Below are 20,657 nucleotides of genomic sequence, written 5' to 3'. Positions count from 1 at the left end.
GCTGGAAGCTGTTAAGAAATAACCATCGATGCCAGACTGGCTGCAGCTCTTGAGAGTTCACTGGAAAAAGAAGGATTGGCCGTTAAACCTCTCTGAAATTGTAGCTTCAGGAAAGGGAATATAGGGATACAGTGGTACCTCGGGTTACGGACGCTTCAGGTTACATACGCTTCAGTTTACAGACTCCGCTAACACAGAAATAGTACCTCGGGTTAAGAACTTTGCTTCAGGATGAGAACAGAAATTGTGCTCCGGCGGTGCGTTAGCTGCTGGAGGCCCCATTAGCTAAAGTGGTTCTTCAGGTTAAGAACAGTTTCAGGTTAAGAACGGACCTCCAGAACGAATTTAATAATAATAATAATAATAATAATAATAATAATAATAATAATAATAATAATAATTTCTTTCTTTCTTTCTTTCTTTCCCGCCCATCTGGCTGGGTTTTCCCAGCCACTCTGGGCGGCTTCCAATAAAACACTAAAAAAACACTAAAATACAATAACCTATTAAACATTAAAAGCTTCCCTAAACAGGGCTGCCTTAACCCGAGGTACCACTGTATTGTGGGCATCCTCTGTCTCGAGAGTGCGCCTCTGGGGATAGCAGCACCAAAGTGACCTCCAGGCACAAGCTTGGGCAGTCTGTATGGGGGTACTGGATGCCCAGACAAGACCCACCCCTCTCCCGCCTCGCTGATGTGGTCTAAAGGAAGTCAGAGCAATATGTTTCAGCACCTTTAACAAACTACACTTCCCAGGATTCTTTGGGGGAAGACATGACTTCTTAAAAGCGGTATCACAGTACCTTCCTGTGCATGGAAAGCCAGCTTAACTATCACACTTGGTGTCTGCATTGTCCATCACTGATTTTGTTATGTACTGAAGTTCTCATCCTGGGCCAGCAGGGGGGTACCGTAGATAGTTTTCACTCAGGTCCACATATGCAAATAAGGAATTGAAAGTGACATTCAGTAATTGGATAGCTACAGAAAGTTGTTACTGTTGCCTTGTAGTTGAGCTCTCTATAAGCAGGTTGGCTGAACCCTTCAGTTTAGTTCTGTTCTGGCCTGTGAATAAACAAGAGCTGTTTGAAGAATCGCTGTGCCATCTGATATGTTAACCCACAGCTTAACAGATTTATTACTGGACTTTTGTCTTCCTTTCTGCCCACCCATCAGCAAAACCACATTAAGGAGACATAGGAACAGCTGTCCAAACATTGGGCCCTGAGTTTTTAAGTTTTAATTTCCTCTTCCCTCCTTGCTCTTTTTCTCGTGTGTTGTATTTTTGTTTATTAGAATGTAAGCCTGCAGGTAGATAGTGTCTTGTCTTTATTTCATGTAAGCCGCTCTGGGAGCCTTTTTGGGCTGAAAAGTGGGGTACAAATGCTCTAAATAAAAAAATAAAATAAAAAGGCAAGCCTGTAGTGCATGCACGCACGTGCCCCTTTGGAGCCTAGTGTGTTGCACATTTCCAAGAAGGATGCCTGCTAATGAGCTGCCCTTAAGTGACATAATTGAAATCTCAAGACAGAGTAAAACATCCATGATCAAAACTAAAAATTTCCAGCAACACTTGCTTCAGGCCCTGTTGGGGATGCTTTCTGATATCCTGTTTATCCAGCAAATCTGGTTGAAGCCTCGGTAGACAGCATTTGCTCAAGGCAGGTAAGATCAAAGTGGCCCCCATAAGCAACCTTTTAAATATGTTCCAACTTGATTTTAGCTTTTATTGCTGATTTACCTGCCTTGTTTTTTTTAATGTTATATGTTTTGTTTGGACTCAAATTTTATGAATGTGAAGCTTTGCCTCTATAGGCATCATTTTAAAATTACTTTTGCTGAACCACATTTGCCGCTTTAACAATTCCTTGTGCTGCAGCTGGGGATGGGCAGTAGATCAAGCATCTGCTTTGCATGCATGACTGCTGGGAGGAACGAGGCAATAAGAAATGCCATGGTGCATCTGTCCCAGCAAAACCAGACGCCTTCATCTGTTCCAGCTGCAACAAAACATGTCTCTCCTGTATCCATCTCTACAGCCACAGTAGGCATTGTAAAACAGTTTGACTTCAGTCCCAAAGGCGCACTCTTCCATTGTTTCCTGAGACAGATGGATGCCCACCAGCTGACCCTTGACTTCAGAGCACTGAACAGCATTAATCTGTTACCAACAGAGATTGTTGGTATTTGCTTGATTGCACAGTTAAAATATTGAACTTGCTCCAGCAGGAGACAGTGATGAACACTTTGATGGCTTTAGGAGAGGATTAGGCAAATTCATGGCTAAGTTCTGCTTCCAAAGCTGGAGACAGTAATGCTTCTGAATACCACTTGCTAGAAACTGCAGACAGGCAGAGTGCTCATGAGCTCAGGACTTGCTTGCCAGTTTCCCATAATGGGCATGTTATGAGAAAAAACTGCTCCTTTTCCATTATGGGGTACCCAAGAACCCATAGAGTCCTTTTATAGGTTCTCTATCGGTAGGAGAAAATAACAGAGACCAACCGGAGAATATTGAGAAGCAAAGCAGCAAGTAAGCCTGATCTTTATTAAAGCTGTTGCAACAGGGTGCTCCCCAACACACACAAGGCGGGGGGAGGGACCCTACGTCATGCATGCAAGCTCTTATATAGACATTTTAAATTGCCTGCCCTGGAGTCCAAGACCACCCCCAGAAACATCATACATACATCACAGAAAGAGCGGACTACCACAGAAATCTGAGGGCATTGTTTTTTTCTCTTGTCTGCTAGGTTGCTTGACTGAATTACCTGGGCATCCTGGCCACTCTTTTGTTATTTCAACTCCTGAATCCAGGTCACAGGTCACAGGCTCACATACTATTCATATCTTAAATGTGACCTTAAGACAGGATTTGTGAGAGAGACAATGGGGAGATTTCCCATTTCCGTCGACCTTGCAGAGAAATATTTGAGGTCATTTTGGGAGAGAAAAAAATAGTTTCAGGACTTTTCTGTGGGTTTCAGACATGTGGTTTACATATTTGTATGTGTTTGCTTGGTACATTTATGAACATCTATTTTATATATATAAGATCTTAAAATTCTTATAACAGGCATCTGGTGGACCACTGTGAGAACAGGATGCTGGATTAGATGGGCCATTGGCCTGATCCAGCAGAGCTCTTCTTATGCTTAATTCCCAGACAGTGTGAGAACTGTCAGTTCACTCCTACCTTCTGCTTTCCATTCTTGAGTCAATTGCTGGTACAGTATATAAAAAAAATTCCACTCAAGCCATTCTTGATGTGTATGTTATTTGCAGTCATACCACACTTAAGTGTCACATGGGGGTGTGGCTGTGCTGTAATGCACATTGCAGAGCCACATGATGTTCTGGACTAGAAAAGATTATCTCAGAGAGGAGCTGAGAACAATTTTACAGCAAAGGCAGGGAAACATTTTTCAGTAAGACAGCTGCATTCAATTCTGGGTAAGCTTCCAGGGGCCTTTGTTGGGTAGTGCCAGAGGCAAAGGTAGCAGTGATCAGAAGCAAACATTTGGCTGGGCAAGGAATGGGAATTTTACTTTTGTACTCTAGGCTAGCTTTTTCACAACCATACACCCTCTGTTCTCCAATAAGGCAAGCAAGAAGTATGATAATTGATCAAGGTCATATTCTAGCTGGGCACATTTTTTTGAGGTGAGTGTGATGCTGGGCCAGGGAGGGTTTTGTGACCTGGGGAAAGTGTCCCAATGGGCCAGGCAGTTAAGTTTTCCCAGCTGCCCTGCTAGTCCTACAGCCCAGAGGTAGGGGCCAAGCCTCATCCGCTAATAATAATAATTTATTATTTATACCTCACCCATCTGGCTGGGTTTCCCCAGCCACTCTGGGCGGCTTCCAATAAAACACTAAAATACAATAACCTATTAAACATTAGATGCTTCCCTAAACAGGGCTGCCTTCAGATGTCTTCTAAAAGTTTGGTAGTTATTTTTCTCTTTGACATCTGGTGGGAGGGCGTTCCACAGGGCGGGTGTCACTACCGAGAAGGCCCTCTGCCTGGTTCCCTGTAACTTGGCTTCCTGCAGTGAGGGAACCGCCAGAAGGCCCTTGGCGCTGGACCTCTATGTCTGGACAGAATGATGGAGATGGAGACGTTCCTTCAGGTATACTGGACCGAGGCTGTTTAGGGCTTTAAAGGTCAGCACCAACACTTTGAATTGGGAATTGGAAACGTACTGGGAGCCAGTGTAGGTCCTTCAAGACCGGTGTTATATGGTCTCAGTGGCCGCTCCCAGTCACCAGTCTAGCTGCCACTCATGAGACAACCACCTGTGATCTCCTCTCAGGTAAGAGAGGGCACCACCTAACTCCACAAGGCAGGGAGCCTCTGAACACTTTACTTACTATCTATTAAAACATTTCTATACCTCCTACCATATTAGACTGTATGCATTACAACAAAAAGAGAGATATAACAACAGTATCCAAAAGCAACAACATACAGCTAACAGTTGAAGGAGCACTCCGAATCACAAAGTAAATACATTCTGCACATGCTCAGGAACACTGTTCTCTCTGGTTTTATACATGCATAAGCTCAGAAGCATTCAGCTTGAAGAAGTGCCATCCAGAACGTCTCTCTCCCAGTTCTTCAGAGCAATATTGCTGTTTGCTGACGCACCCGCCGAGCTGCGGCTTGCCTGGTCCTGCAAGGGCGCCCCCAGCAGACCACCTCCTAGCCCTCCGCCTCGTAGTCCGTGTGGCTGACCAGGCCCCGTCGCCACGGCAACGGACGCCGGCGCGGTGCATGCCGGCCCGCAACAAAATGCAACAATAAAACTCTACGGGAGGCTCAGGAGAGACGGCCAATAGTCTCAGAGGAGTATTGTTGTCGTGGCCAATGGCAGCTGGCGGCGAGCTGGGCTGGGCGTGGCCGCTGCCGGCGGGCGGAGGGCGGAGGGCGTGGCCGGGGCATCCAGGCGGCACTCGAGGCTTGTTCGCGGGCGAAGGCAGAGGCGAGGCGCGCGCGTGTTTCCTCAGCTCGTTACGCGACGGGGGCAGCCTCCGGAGGAGCGCCGAGGTGACAACTTGCTCGTCCGCTCCACCAACGTCCCTGCCCGTCGCCGTCGTCGTTTTCGGAGGAGGAAGCAGCCGCAGGAGCCGCCGCCAACCAGAAGCACACGGTGAGGGGCGGCGGCGGCGAGGTTTTTAAGCGGGGAAATTATAATGGCGTCGGCAGAGATGATGGGAGGGGGCGGTTGGGGACATTATTAATATGAGGAGGGTTATAGCGTGATTCCGGCCATGTGTCGGTTGGCTTCTGTGGGACCGTCCAGAGACCGTTAGAAAATGATCTATAAAGTGACATTACGGTTACTTGAACTGTCGAGGAGGAGACGATGGGTGTGTGTGAGGGGGAGACGACATTATTATCATCATTAGTAATAAAATAGTAGTTTGGTATGTAATTCTGGCCTTTAAAAAGTTGGGTTCTGCGAGCTGCCCAGAAGCCGTTTGAAAATACAGATTAATAGTGCGGTGCAAGGATTGCTGAGGTGGAGGAGGCGATGCGCGTGTGTGGGGCGTGGGGGGGAGAAACGGTATTATTAGTATAGCTTGCAATTCTGATCCTATAAAAGTTGGGTTCTCTGGAATGTTCACAGGCCGTTTGAATAATTCTAATACGGTACAAAATTTAAATGGCGTTTTAAAAACCCATTAAAGCAGGTCATGATTAATGTGGGACTATTATCAGTTGGTTATTTGATTTATTGAACACGTTTGTGTTCTGCTTATATATAAGTTGGGCTCTCGGAATATGTAAAATGTAAACTTATTTTTTTGTGGGGGGGGGGGGAGAAACCCCTTGGGGGGAGTTATAAATAAATCTGCGCAACTGAATCGGAATCATGGGTAATTGTTGTTCCTCCATTTCATTTATTATAGATTTTGTTTTCTCGTAAAGTAAGGTTCTCTGGGCAGTTTTACAGACCATTAAAAGACATAATAATGCAAAACTTTAAAAAAGTTTTAAAAGAAATGAATTCCTTAAGTTTGTGAAATTTAAATTAGAGGGGGAGGGGTGGCATTAGAAAGTGGAATAGAAATGACTTTTAAGCATGGTACATAGTGTTGGCATCATGAAGGGTTCCGGAGAACTTGGATGCTTGCAAGCTTATTTTGCAACCTTTTAAATAAGTGTTTTGGCCAACTGCATTTTGGACAGTTATCCTCTCTTCCCCACCTCATGTGAACATGCACAGTTGGCTGATTTTGCTGCTCCTGATTTTCTTACATTATTTTGAATGAACACTCAAACTGGGGAGCCCTGTAGTGAGTTTGTAGGTCACCTGATGGAGGAGGAGGAGGATTTTGCTGTTGCACCTTTTTTTTTTGCTTTGAGTTGCAGCCTAATTTTTAGATTCTACAGAGAGAAATTTAAAAAGAAATGCTTGAAAGTATTCTTAAATAGTTTTGTGCCATGTGGGGTCCAACTATTGAGATAAAAGAAACCACAGCCAGCTCCTATTTGGTTTGCAATGAATAACTAGGGAAGGGAATAAATAGGAGGTGAAGTAATAGGAGTACGTTTTCTGAATATGTTGTTGGGCGTATATTTTTCAAGATGGGTAGGATTTGTGGTGGATTGCACTGTATTGCTGTATTATCTAGTGTGCTAGGTATTGTGTAATTCCTACTCTCTCAAGACACTGGCACTTAAGTCTGGTGTGTGTATATGGGAGAGACAAGGCTTACTTAAAAGGCATAGTATGATTGTGTGGGTGTGGCAAGGAATCTCTGAAGCCTTGTGGGTAAAATGGGCAAATTAGGGAGGGTGCTAAATGTCTAATGATGTGCAAATTTTGTTGGGAGGGGTGATGGTGGGAAAGTTTCTGATGAAGACATTATCAAATTGTTTGTAACTGCAAAGCATTGTACAACTTCTTTAAACTAGTCCCCGTGTCCAACCCTGCAATTTTGTATTTTTAAAAAATAGAACAATAAAGTCCCTTAACTGCATCATTTAATTTCGGAAATAACCTTAAAATAATGTGCTAGATGTTGTGTGACTTGAAGCAATACAGAAAAAGTTTGGAGAAGAAAGGAATCAAAATAATGTAGGAAGAGTTGGGAATCCTGTTTGATGGGAGGGAGTCCTCTTGCGAGCTGTACAAAGGGTATCTTGTGGGCAAATAGTTATAGGATGTAAGAAAATGTGGAATTTCTGCTTGAGGGTGAAGACAGTTAAGTCTGTGGGTATAAGTGATGAGAATACCTTGGTCTGCATTCCTGGAGGTGGGTGGGGCAACTCAGACATCTGTGGCCAATTAGGTCCTCCTATAATGAGCCAAGCTCAGCAAAAGGTGTCTGCAACACACTGCATTTGTTCCGTCTAATTTAAGTAGTGTGTAGGTTGTTCAGCTCAACCCCCAAGGTGGGGTCTGTGTTTTACTGAAGTACATCTGGCACACAAAGTGTTGAGCATATTGGTCTCTTCTTGCAGAAATAATTTATATGTTTGATCTTACATGCTTGATTTGTTAAAACAGTGGGAGGAGATAAACTGCATGTATATTCATTAGCTCATCAGAAATACGAACAGATGGTTCAACTTTGTGTCTCCAGAACAAATTCTGGAGTGTGTTTATGAGAGTGGCTGAATGGTTCTGGAAATTAAGCCATTATACAGTAAAGACTTTTAGCTGGTGTAGTGTATGGATCTACCAGCACAGGTTAACATTTTGAATTCTTGTCCATTGTGCTTTGTAGGTAACCATGAGTGATCGAAAGGCCGTGATAAAGAATGCAGATATGTCTGAGGAGATGCAGCAGGACTCCGTGGAGTGTGCTACACAGGCCTTGGAAAAATACAACATTGAGAAAGATATTGCTGCCCACATAAAGAAGGTAAAGCTTGATAATTGTTGCATGCTGCTAGTTTAGAATTCTTAGAGGAAGAGGAAAATTCAGACTGAGGGAGGGAACAGTTAAAATTATTTCTAACTAAACATGTGTCCACAGATTTCTTAACTGGCAAAGCTGATTTTGTATGTGTAGGAGTGTTCTGGCCTGCCAGGGAATAGTTGGACATTTTCCTGCATTTCCTTCACAGCCTAGTCTATGTGGGTGGTCTAACTGCATGTCTGTGTTCCTAGAGGGTTGTCAAGCATCTGTGATCTTCTGACTTTGGCAGAGCTTGCAAGAAGCTTGCCAGATCTGCTGTGACAGTGGGCAAGCTTATATCTGCATAAGTAAGACAGTGTGGAAGCATACACATTTGTTCCTCGAAGATGAGAAAAGTACAAAACCTTAAAACATTCCTTAGCATAGCTCTTAACAAGTTGTAGCAAGATACACCCTGTATTTGCAACAGTGATATTCAACAATTCAGCACTACAAAGGCAAGCCACAGCAAGCCTCATGGTTGGTTGCTACCATCTTCTTCAGCATGACTTTGAAGAGTTTGGTAGCCCTTGCTTCTATTTTAACCTAGCCTTAATTTGGTATGATGATCACTTGGAAATACTGTTTAGTTTTAGCTATAATTATGATTAGTGGAAACAGGTTGGTTTCAAATCAAAGAAGGCTTTTTTCATTAACCAGTTAAGATTAACCACAATTCATGGTTTGAGTGCAACAGTAAATTGTAGTTAATTGAATCAGCTTGTGGGCACACTGAAAGAGGTGCTAACTTACAGTTTAATAGTGTACAAACCTGGCCACTCAGACTGTTTTGCATATGGGCTGGGGGAGAAAGAATGTGGTAGACACTCAAGACTTGCTGCATTAGCCACTATACGTTTAGGATTGGTCTGATTCAGGGGTCGGCAACCTAAGGCCCATGGACCCCCACACCTGCTTAGGGACCCCTGCCGTCCGTTCTCCTCCTGCTCCGTGCCAAAAGGAGCCCCGGAAATAGCGTTTGCGCATTCTTTCACAACATTATTTTTCAGAATAAATATAGATGAGAAATTACAGTGCTAACAATGCATAACTGTCCCGTTTTAAGTACACCATATCCTGGTCGCACCATCTCCCCAAAACTTTAGGATTGGCTAATACTGTCATAGTTGCTTTGACGAGGTTTTCATTGCATGCCATTACTTAAGTCATTTTGAAACTTATTTATCATGAATTAAATTCTTACCAAATCTTGTGAGGTACAAAGTGAAGTAGATTCTTTATTGTTCCATAGACATTACTCTCTTAAGTTAGTTGAAATAAGAACCCACACTTAAATAGATAGCACAGAGGAGTATTATACTACTAATTATTACTTGTATATGTGCAGGTCCTGCTATCCACATGCTTGCGATGTGAAAATTCACTTATTCTTCTGCCCAAACCTTGCTATGAGCACCGTAGACTCAGATATCCAAAGAACTGACTTCCTTGCTGGTTTGTGCTTTGCTAGTTGGCAACAGCCATTTTTGGGAAGAAACCAGAGAGAGAGGAAGTGGGGAGCCAAGAACAAAGGAATTGGGGCAGGGGAGATAAGACATGGGTTTCCCAAACTTGGGTCTCCAGCTGGTTTTGGACTGCAACTCTCATCATTCCTACATAGTAGGACCACTAGTCAAGGATGATGGGAACTGTAGTCCAAGAGCAGCTGGAGATCTAAGTTTGGGAAACCCTGCGTTAGGCAAATCTGTTTTTTTCCTCTGTTCTCTTGCAGATTAGCTGCATACATTTCAGGAACTTTGGGCGGGGGTGTGTGTGTGAAGAGGTTGGACAAATCCCAAATTAGAAATATTTCCATAGGAAATGATGAAATGGTGGACTTCGTTAGAAAAGTAGGACCTGTGCGTAACTTCTCTTCCTAAACCCAGATAGCCTGAACGTCTGTATGGGTTGCTTAGAATATCCGTACAGCACTTCTCAAGCTACTTGCTCCAAAATAGTCCAGTTAATGTCAGTATGTTATTATGGTTTCAATGTGATTTGTGGACTGCAGTCTTCCCTTGTCTCATACATGGCAAGAACAAAAGTTGAGTCACTGGGCTATGTTGCTGCATGTTTCTTGTATGTATAGCTCAAGAGGTTAGAAGACTGCATTGCATATTCTTTCCAAACACATGAGTGAAGCTGTTCACTTGAGAAGCTAAGCTATTAAGTTATTCTCTTTCAGGAGTTTGACAAGAAATACAATCCTACTTGGCACTGCATTGTGGGAAGAAATTTTGGCAGCTATGTGACTCATGAGACCAAACACTTCATCTACTTCTACCTGGGTCAAGTTGCCATTCTCCTCTTCAAATCCGGTTAGAACATGGGACTGTTCCACCCCAAACATGCATTTGGTTACAGGACTGCACGCTAATTCCAAATAGACTGAAGTCTTCAGCCTTCCCCAGGGAACATACCTTGATCTTCAAGCCTTTTGTTGTTTTAATGGACAGGTACTCCTCTGTACCATTTTGTGTTTTTGTTGTGGCCATAAAAAAATAGCAAAAAAGTAATCTTGTATGTATTTTCTTTCCAAAAAGCAACCCACAAGTCCTAATTTTCTAATAAAACCTTTGGGCATACATTCAGTCTTTAAGAGCTTGTTCTAATACTTCCATATTTGGCCAACTCTCCTATGACTACCAGCTTTGCACTGCAGACTTGAAATAGCAAATTATTTGCCAAAATCAGGGGTGACTAACTTGTGGCCTTCTGGATGTTTCAGATTACAACCCCCATTAGCCATGTTGCTTGAGATTGGTGTGAGTTTGAATCCAAAAACATCTGGAGACCATAGTTTTCTGTCTACTGAATGAACTAGATTTGCCTTTGGCAAAACAGCGCTAGCTTTGGAGCCAATAGGACCTGTAAACTATTCCCTGTGTTGCATCTGATTCTTAAGCATATTTACTTGTAAAATAACTGACTCATCCAGTGGGACTTTCAAGCAAGTATGTACGAGGTTGCACAAGCTTATGCATAAATTGGAAGGGATCCCAGTGTGTTCATTGTCTTTACAAGTAATTTTGCATGAGACTGCAATCTAGGGTGTATCTAACGCCTGCAAAGATGATCTTTACTCACCAGTATGCATGCTTTGATGATTAATGCAGTGTACAAAAGGAACAACTGAATTTAAATTACATTCTGGTCAGTGTGATTCTTTAGTTAGAAATATGTGCCAGACTTATTGTCGCCTCTAAAAATGTGATGCCTGGTTATTTAAATTCCAATATGCAATATTTTAATACATAACATTCTAACAATGTAATCAAAAGCATTTCCAATACTTGTTCCCAGTAGCATACTTGCACCGTTTTTTTGGCATCATAGTACTTATGGCAGGGCATCTTGATGTAAGGAACAGTGCTAGAATGCCTGTCTAAAGCCCAAGGAATAAAACATACCACTGCTTGGAAAAAGAATTATCACCTAGCTTAGCAGGATGTGCAACTCCTGCTTGTTTCACTGACATGTCAGATCTCCTTTCCCCACAATCCAAATCAAGCATTTTACGAAAACCTGTTGTTTTGTACACTGGAGTGCATGCTCAACTTTTCCATTGAAAATATTTGCAGCTTTGGAGAATGCAACATTAATTTGTAATAAGTTGGTAGCTCTTTGGTAGTTAAGATTTTATTATTATTTTTTTTGCAGTGGCTGCTACTACTTTTCATTGCAAATATATCACTTGGTGGTAGTCATGCAAGCTCATCTCCTGTTCTTTTCAGGGGGGTAGATGGGAGGTCAATAGCATCCAGACTGGAAAATTATTTGCATCTTCTGGTGTTGAAGTAAAGGCCAGCCCAGAAAATCATTTAACTGCAGAGTTAGAAGGGACACGGAGAATCATCTAGTCCAACCCTTGCAATGCAGGAATATGCAGCTGTCCCATACGGGGATCGAACCTGCAGCCTTGGTTTTATCAGCACCATGCTCTAACCAACTGAGCTATCCAGCTTTCACTGTAGGTGTAAGTAGAGAGACCCAATGTGCACCTCCATCAAACTTTAAATACTGTATGTAGTTTGTGCAAATGCTTGCTCCTCTGTGCTAGTTACTCCTCTTTCTAATGTAGATATTCAATCCTGCCAAAAGTGATGATGGAGGGCAGGCAGTCCATGAAGACTTACTGCCACGCAACAGAATCCAGGGGCTTGGGTTCAGGAGATGCAGCACTACACCAAGAATGGCAGTGCCCAAGCTTTCTTCACATACGGGAACATTTATGTAACTCTTCACACTTGAATCTATTGTAATCATGCAGTACCACATACATGATGCTACTATTTAAAGGATGGGGGGGGCAGCTCCTTAACCTCATGGTAGAGTTTTTTAAGAGAAGAAATAATATGGTAGTTACTGTAGTTACACATGCTTACATTGCAGCAGGAGATGAGGATTGTGTGTGTGTTGCCATAGACCTGGGTATAGGGCAGTATATAAATTCAATAAATAATAGACTTTGTAGATGAGGACCTCCATCTTGGTAATTATAGAGTATGTACCTGTAGTTGTCCTCTACACAGATGGAGGGTACATCCATTTTGAGGTTCAAACAAATTACAAGTCTTATTTCAATGAAACAAATTTGAAAATTAATATATATTTTTAATAAATACAGCAAGAAATCTGGTGCTTCAGTGACTTTTACCCAGTAAGTGCAGACCTTTTTTTTTTAAGGCTAGTTGGTGCCACACATGGCTACACAAAAGGTGGTTGACATGATTGAAATAGGAAATTACTTGAGTCTTAAAATGCAGCTGCCCTCATGAACAGAACTGCCTAAACCCATCAGATTTTTAAAAAATTCTCACTGAAATAAAAGTCCCATCTTCCAGTGGTTCACGTGTTGTTCCCTAGCAAGATGAGGCAGATGCTTACCCAGCTGTCACATGACTACAGCAGCTGACTGATAACTGAAATTTAATTCCCCAAGGGATTAGTGTGCTTTGATGGCATGATGCCGAGTGTGTTGCAAGGCCATAACCATTTGAATTTGGCCATCAGAGTTCAGTCCACCCTTTCATTTTAAAACTTGTACGCTGTAAGATGAAAGTCATAACTTGAAGCCGGAGTGAATAGCCACAATGCCTGAACCCAGGTTCTGATAGTCCACCTTCAGAAAGCCTGCATCTTCAATCATCTCCTTGAATTCTACCTGAAATGCAACAATGGTGATACTGTCAATAAGTGATGAAACTCTGCAGGATTCCCGAACATTTCACAGTGCACCTCACCTGGGACACTTGCTGTGTACAATCCTAGGAAGTACAATTGCAACCTCAATGTTTATAGACTTAAAAGGATTTATTTATTTTTTTACCTGGGACGGAAAGCGCCTGATGCTTTCTACGAGATACTGGTAGGATTTCCAGTCACCAGCAATAACCTCGCCCAGCACAGGGATAACCTGGAAGCTATACAGATCATACAGACTGCAAAGGGAGGAAAAACACCAGTAGGTTAATACAGATAATACAGATCAATCTCCTTTCTTGCCATTTGAAACATTTGAGTCCTGCCCTCCGAAGCAGCATAAAGCAAGCTTGTTCCATCTTCCATGTGACAACCCTTTATATATTTGAAGATGGCTATCATATCGCCTCTCAGTCTTCTCCAGGCTAAACATACCCAGCTCCCTCAAACCTTCCCCACAAGGCTTGGTTTCCAGACCCTTTATCTTACTGGTTGCCTTTGCACATCTTCCAACTCGTCAATATCCATTTTAAACTCTGCTGCCCAGAACTGTACAAAATACTCCAGGTGGGGTCTGACCAAGGCAGAACAGAGTGGTACTTCAAGGCTGGCCAGCCCTTCAAGGGCCACATGCCACCAAACACACACATAGACCACACCATACTCATCCCCGTTACAGTGCTGGACTAAGGTGGTTTAAACCTCTCTTCCCAGCCCAGTGCTGCAATGGAGAGTGCACAGGAGAAAAGACAGTAACTGTCTTCTCCAGTGCTATGATAAGAGGAAGATGGAGGCTGGGGGCCCTTCATCTGCCAATCCTAAGTCCCATCAGCCCCTGCCTGCACAGCCATCCTGCAAGCTCCAGAATCCTATGTCCCAACTGGGGATGATGGGAGTTGTAATTCAAAGCATCTGGAGGTAAACAACATTTGCTTAAGGGGATGAAAAAGAGAATCTCTAACCCAACCTGGAAATGAAGGAGTTGTTGACATGACTGAATTCTAGGCAGAGGAATCTCCCTCCTGGTTTCAGGACTCGATAAGCCTCCTGAAGAGCCTGGAAAAAAACGGTGGAATGAAGAAGACATTAAGTATATTTATGATGCTTCACACAGTGCTATTCTGAGATCCAGAACATGGATTTGGCAAGGCAAGTTGTGTTCATGTTAATAAACACACTAAATACAATTTAAGAACCGTTGCAAACTCTCAATATATACCAGCTGCCTTTAGAGACAGTGACTGCCAGTTTTGAGCAAGTGAGAAGCAAGCAGCTGAATCCTAGGCTGCTATCCCTTTTGCCAGTCCCTGTTTTCCAGGCCTCCACTGCCTTCCCTCTCAATTTAATGATGTCCACCTAAAAGCTTTATTTTTGCAGCAAGAGAAATAAAATCAAGAGAAATGAATATAGTTAAATGGATTCTTCAGGTAGCAGCTGGAAGAAGCTAGCCGGAAATGTAAAAATAGGCTAAGCTATGGTGGAAACTCAATCTATGAGAAAGGGAGGGGGAGCCCCACCTGACAAAAGCATCAAGGTATTGAGCAAGTTAGGCACCTGTGCAAGTTTGGTAACAGGACAAGGAGACCCAGGGCAGACTACTCTCATTTAGCCTTTTTTTCCTCCTGAAGCTGATCATAATCTCAGCATTATATTGACTCGTTCTCGTAAATCCCAAGTCCTCAAGTAAAGAAGCTCAACGAATAACAACTAGGATGATTTTAGAAGCTGACTAAGCAAATACATGGGCAGATAATGAGCATGTACTACTTCCAGCATTAGAGAGAGTATGCCTCTCAATACCAGTTGCTGGAGAGCATATGTGCTGTTGTGCTCAGGTTCTGCTTGCCGAATTCCCATAGGCATGTGGTTGGAAACTATGAGGCCAGGATAGTAGGCTAAATTGTCTGATCCAGTAGGGCTCATGTGCTGTTACCCCTCTCAATAATAATAAACACAGGAAAGCCATACCCTTCTCTCCCAGAGGCAAATGACTAAGCATTGGAAACAGAACGGTTGACTACACAGGGGTCAGCAAACTTTTTCAGCAGGGGGCCGGTCCACTGTCCCTCACACCCTGGGGGGGCCAACTGTATTTTTTTGGAGGGGGGAATGAACAAATTCCTATGCCCCACAAATAACCCAGAGATGCATTTTAAATAAAAGGACACATTCTACTCATGTAAAAACACGCTGATTCCCGGACCATCCGCGGGCCAGATTTAGAAGGCGATTGAGATGGATCCAGCTCCTGGGCCTTAGTTTGCCTACCCATGGATTACATGGACCTCACTCTAATCCAGCAGAGGAAACTGTTGTGTTCTTCAAAGAGTAAAATCCAGCAAAATCTGACCAATGCTCACCTGGTCTATATGAGTGACATTCCGGATACCAAAGGCAATTGTGTATATGTCAAAACTGTCATTGTTGAAGGGCAACTCTTCAGCATCTCCAAGCACCCAGGATAATCCTTTGAAAGAATGTAAAGGGAAACTGCTCAGTGGCACACCCTAAGCAACTTTCAGGAAGGCTGTGTCATCAAAGGAAACCAGACTGTTAGGAGAGTATCTACCATCGTTTACAGGCAAAAGTCAACTTATAGCAAACCAACACAAGAGGGCACACATGCATGGAGTAAAGCTTAAAAAGACACTGCTGTAGCTGTCGTATTCCATACGAACATATGAAAAGCCTGCTGGATCTGGTCAACCAGATGCCTGTGGAAAACCAGCAAGCAGGATTCAAGCACTCTCCCCTTTTGTGGTTTCCAGGAACTGGTACTCAGAAGCATTGCTGCCTTCAACCGTAGAGCTGAGCACAACCTTCATGGCTAGTTTCTCCTCCATGAATTTGTCTAATTCTTTTTAAAAAGCCATCTGGTAGGTGGCTATCACTGCCTCCTGTAGGAGTGCGTTGCACAATTTAACTAGATGCTGTGTGAATAAGTCCTTTATCTGCCCTGAATCTTCCAATATACAGCTTCATTGGGTGCCCATTAAGCTCTAGTAATAAAATCATAGATTTGGAAGCGACCCCAAGGGCCATCTACTCCCTGCAATGCAGGAATCTCAACTAAATGTGAGGGAGAAAACTATTTCTCAATCCACTTTCTTTATGCCATGCATAATTTTAAATACTATCATGTCACCAGTCACTCACCTCTTCTCCATACCTTCAAAGAATAACTAATTGTTGCTAATTATAGACAGACATCATTCAGTATGCTGAGTGCTTATAGGCAGGATGCTTAAGAGCAGCCTTCACTGGCTGTGGCTGATGGGAATTGTAGTCCAACGTAACTGAAGTGTTCCAGGTTGACATATACTGTACAAGTAAAGGGGTAATCTGAGTAATGTAAGTTAAACTTTTTTCTAGTCAGAAGGGTGGGGCTTAGATGTTGAACTAGGCTATCCATACACGATTTCCATCCCTTTGCTGAAGTGCCAGTCTATTACCTTTAGAATAACCAAGGCGTTGTGATTTCTTCTTCCCAACCTTCAGCATCTCCTTGTTAATGTCACAAACCACCACATGGGATCCTCCCAGGGACTGATGATCCTCTTCATGGTAAAGCTTGGTAATCTCCTGCCACGATAAATTCTGATGGGATCTCAGCTGCTGCTGGATTCGTCGCTCCCGCTGGGAACGAACGTAATTGATAAACCGAAAGGCGATGTCTCCTGCATTAGTTTTGAAAGGAAGACTCACAATGTGGGATTCTTCCCTAGAATTCAATGCTTAAGTATTGTAAGGGCACTAACGTACTACACTAGGAGTTTCTGTAGTCATTCATTCTCTTTTTTAAAAAAAATTATTTATTCAAAGTTATAACAAAACATATTTTCCAAAAACATATTCTTATTCCCCCCCCATTTTTCCCTCCCTCCCCCCTTCCCCCCACAGAACCCATCCTCCCACCCCACCCCCCAACTTCCCTCAGTTCCAGTCTTTGGTTTCTCCAATAACACTATTTTCTGCATCTTACAGAGTTGTGTAGATCTTCAAACTATTTAGCTAATTATTATCAGTAAAAAAAAAATTGTGAATGTTTATTCAAAATGTAGTCATTCATTCTCAAGCTGCATTCATTTATTCAACCGAGGGAGAACATTCAGCTCCAAATGCCAACTGTCCTGAGACTGTCCAGAGGGAAGCACAGTCCAATTTCAGCAGCACTCAGGAAAGGTTGTGCATCAGAAGTTTCCTTACGCTGAATCAGCCCATTGGCCCATCTAGTTCAATGCTCCCTACACTGTTCTGGCAATGGCTCTCCAGAGTTTCAAGCAGGGAGTCTCTCCCAGTCCTACCTGGAACCTTTTGAATGCAAAGAAGATGCTTGAGCACTGAGTCAAGGCCCTTTCCCAAACAACCAGAGGACTAAACGTTGCAGGGTAAAGCATGTGTGTGTTCAGTATCTTGTATTATTGCAACCTTGTGCAAAACCAAGTTGAGAACCACTTGACGGAAAGTATTCTAAATAATAAAAAAGCACCACGTCCACCCACTTTCCCGAGGGTCATTCCCTTTGAGATTGTGTCACTTGGTGCCAAATAGATCTGCAGAGGATAGTACTACTGTTAATTACTTGTTTCAGTCATTAACACCCCTTCATCAGAAGCTCCCAGGAATGTATACAGAAGTGTGAATAAACCAGCTTTCCCAACCTGGCGCTCTTCAAGTGATTTGGACCACTGCTACTGTCATCCTTGACCATTGGTCATGCTGGCTAGGGCTAATAGGTGTTGTAGTCCAATGAAATCTGGAGGCCAGCAGGTTTTGGAAGGCTAGAATAACCCTGATTCGCACACAACATATAAATACAATTTAGAAACCACCAAATAAGCTTAACAAAACACAAAAACAAATAACCTGAAAAACTAAAAAGTGAACAGGAAGGGTTGTAGCTCAGTGGTAGAGCATCTCTTTTTAATGCAGACAGTTCCAATTTCAATCCCTGACATCTCCTGGTAGGGCTAGGAGAGACGATACTTGAAACCCTGGAGAGCAATTGCTGTTGGTCAGCACAGACAGTTTTGACTAGTGGTCTGACCCAGCAAAGGCAGCTTCCCATAATCCTAATTCATTGCTCACCCCCAACTCCAGAGCAACAAGTTGAATAACATTAATCTCTTCACCATACAGATTGTTGGGGATTGCTCACTTCCCAGAGGCTGCTACCAGTCAGGGTTGACAAATCTGAGCTAGGTGGACCAAGGCTCTGACTCTGTATAAGGCAGCTTCTTAAGTTCCTAAAAAATAAATGACTTTACACATTGTCTCAAACAGTACTATACACATGGTCTCAAACGTGGAGCTAAAGCTCCTTAAAAGATGCCTATGAACAACATGAGTCTCACCTGTCCCTCCAGCAACATCAAGCAACTGGCTTCCAGGGTATGGGTTCATTTGATGCAGCAGGTTGTCCTTCCAGAGACGATGGATTCCCAGACTCATTGAATCATTCATTAAATCATACTTCTTAGCCACATTTTCAAAAACTTGGTAAACTGAAAAAGATAGCTGCATCACTGATCATGATCAAATAATGCGTTGATTGCATTGCCACATACTGCAAGATATATTTTTTTCTTTCAGGGAAGGGCTGTAGCTCAATGGTAGAGTATCTGTTCTGGTAGATGCCGTTTTCTCTTCTAGAAAGATTCCTGTCACTGCTCTGTTATACATTATCTATATGGGGCTGCCCTTGAAAATGGGCTGGGAACTGTGGTTGCTTCCAAATGCTACTGTGAAAACGCTCAAGTAGGCTCACACAATTTCTGAAAGCTTTCCCCAGTTACCTTTCCTGCCCTAATTTAAGGTGTTGACTTTAACATATAAAGTCCTAAATGACTTGAGACCTGGATCTTTGAAAGAGCACCTCTCCCAATATAAGTCTGCCTGTGCCCTTCTCATGGACCCACTTATAGGTGAGATACACTGTGTGATGATCTAGGACAAGACCTTTTCTGTGTTGACACTCAAACTACAGCATCCCCTCCCTCCTGTCAACTTGGAGCCATCATTGGCTATCCTCCTGGAAAATTCAGTTCCTGCATGGTGTAAAACCAATTTGTTAGTCTTTAGTTTGCCACAAGGCTCTGTTGCATCACTGCATATTCAGTTTATGTTAAATCCCGATTAATTTTATACGTTTTGTTGTATGTCACTGAATCTTCAGGTAACTTTATTTTTTTTATGCATTTGTTCTTCTAATCCTCCCAGGGTCACAAATGTGATAAAGGGCAAAATAAAATCATGGTGTTAATAGTTATAGTGTTAAACTAGGGCCTGGAATACCAGAGCTCAAATCCCCATTCAGCACTGGGTGACCCTTGGACCTCTCACAGGGTTGTATCCACAACTATATTTTACTCAGAGTAGGCCCACTGATTTTAGTGTAGTATAAATGCTATAATAAATAAAAACAAAACAAAAGGATATTTATTCTATTGTAGTTTCACACTATCTTTAATTTACGTGTTATTTATTTACTGTTGTAAGTCGCTTTGAGTTTCTTTTGTAAAAAAAAAAGCCCAAAAACCGATTGACAATTTTAAACAAAACAAATAAATTAACCCTCCGCCTCCGCTCAGCCGAGGCCTGGCTACTCCCTTCCGCCTAGCTCACCCTTCTCGCTTTTCTCCGACTCAGACACGGTCTGGAACCCGAAATGCGTCTCTCCGTCGGTGGCCGGGCGCTGTCCCCCGCTGCACAGGCCCCGAAGGAGGCGAAGCACCCTTTGCCCGCGGCAGCAGCCGTCCCAAACCCTGCGGGAGCCAACAACCATGGAGGCCGCCATCTTGCTAGGTGTCGCAATGGTTCTACGTCACCTTTCATTGTAGCTCCGCCCCTTCTCAAAGGGATGCGGAGAGGGCGTGAACCAGGTGCACGGGCTCATTCCTCCTTAGACGCCGACGTCATGGGCATCGCCAACATCGGAGGGAATTGATGGGGCGTTTTCAAGACTGGTCTAACCACCGCTGTGAATTGCCATAGCTGTATAATAATGATAGCCACTGTTCAGACGTAATTAAGGCGTGGATGTAAAATTAGGTATCTCCTCTTATGCAAACGACATGTGAATTTGCTTAAGGCCAAAATCCCATGTGCAGTTTCTTGGGGCTAAATTCTGTGGCTGTCAGAAGAACTTACTTGCAAGTGTAACAAATGGGGTGTAAAAGATACAAAAGACTGGATTTATTTGGGCTTGTTTCTGAATAGATACATATACGGCTACACTGAAAATGCTAAATTATGTCTACTTCGGATGATGCAAATGCATCGTAATCGTCTTACCAACTTCTCATGATGAGACACAGTATGATGTGGTACCTAGTTATACCACATCATGGAGGACTCTTCAGCACAACTGCGGGGTGAAATGAAAGTTTGTGCATGACGATCATAAGAACCGCAATGCAATCTAAAACAACTCTCCCTGTACTGCAAGAACAGAAGAGCTCTGTGAAGTATTAAAGACTACCGGTAACTAATTACTGTGGCACAAGCGTTTATGGGCTAGCACCCACTGATAATTCTGTTTGTA

General features: G+C 43.0%; 2 protein-coding genes across 2 annotated transcripts; one reads left to right on the top strand and one right to left on the bottom strand.

Moving 5' to 3' along the window:
• The first annotated feature begins 4,945 nt into the window (after positions 1-4,945).
• On the top strand, positions 4,946-10,511 carry DYNLL1 (dynein light chain LC8-type 1). The gene is made up of 3 exons (XM_081175242.1): positions 4,946-5,151; positions 7,739-7,876; positions 10,098-10,511. The coding sequence occupies exons 2-3, from the start codon at positions 7,745-7,747 to the stop codon at positions 10,233-10,235; spliced, it is 270 nt and encodes an 89-aa protein (XP_081031368.1). The 5' UTR covers positions 4,946-5,151; positions 7,739-7,744; the 3' UTR covers positions 10,236-10,511.
• Positions 10,512-12,505: 1,994 nt separating this feature from the next.
• Positions 12,506-19,943, bottom strand: COQ5 (coenzyme Q5, methyltransferase). Its single transcript, XM_081175105.1, has 7 exons — positions 19,739-19,943; positions 18,469-18,618; positions 16,567-16,791; positions 15,475-15,581; positions 14,082-14,170; positions 13,242-13,353; positions 12,506-13,076 (listed from the first exon to the last, which is right to left on the bottom strand). Exons 1-7 carry the CDS (start codon positions 19,908-19,910, stop codon positions 12,975-12,977), a joined length of 957 nt encoding a protein of 318 aa, XP_081031231.1. The 5' UTR covers positions 19,911-19,943; the 3' UTR covers positions 12,506-12,974.
• Between the last annotated feature and the right edge of the window lie 714 nt (positions 19,944-20,657).

The sequence above is a fragment of the Podarcis bocagei genome (assembly GCF_964188305.1).
Source record: "Podarcis bocagei genome assembly, chromosome: 16".
NCBI classification, from domain to species: Eukaryota; Metazoa; Chordata; class Lepidosauria; order Squamata; family Lacertidae; genus Podarcis; species Podarcis bocagei.
Note: the sequence above shows the minus strand (reverse complement) of the source record. Positions and strands in the feature narration are given on the sequence as shown.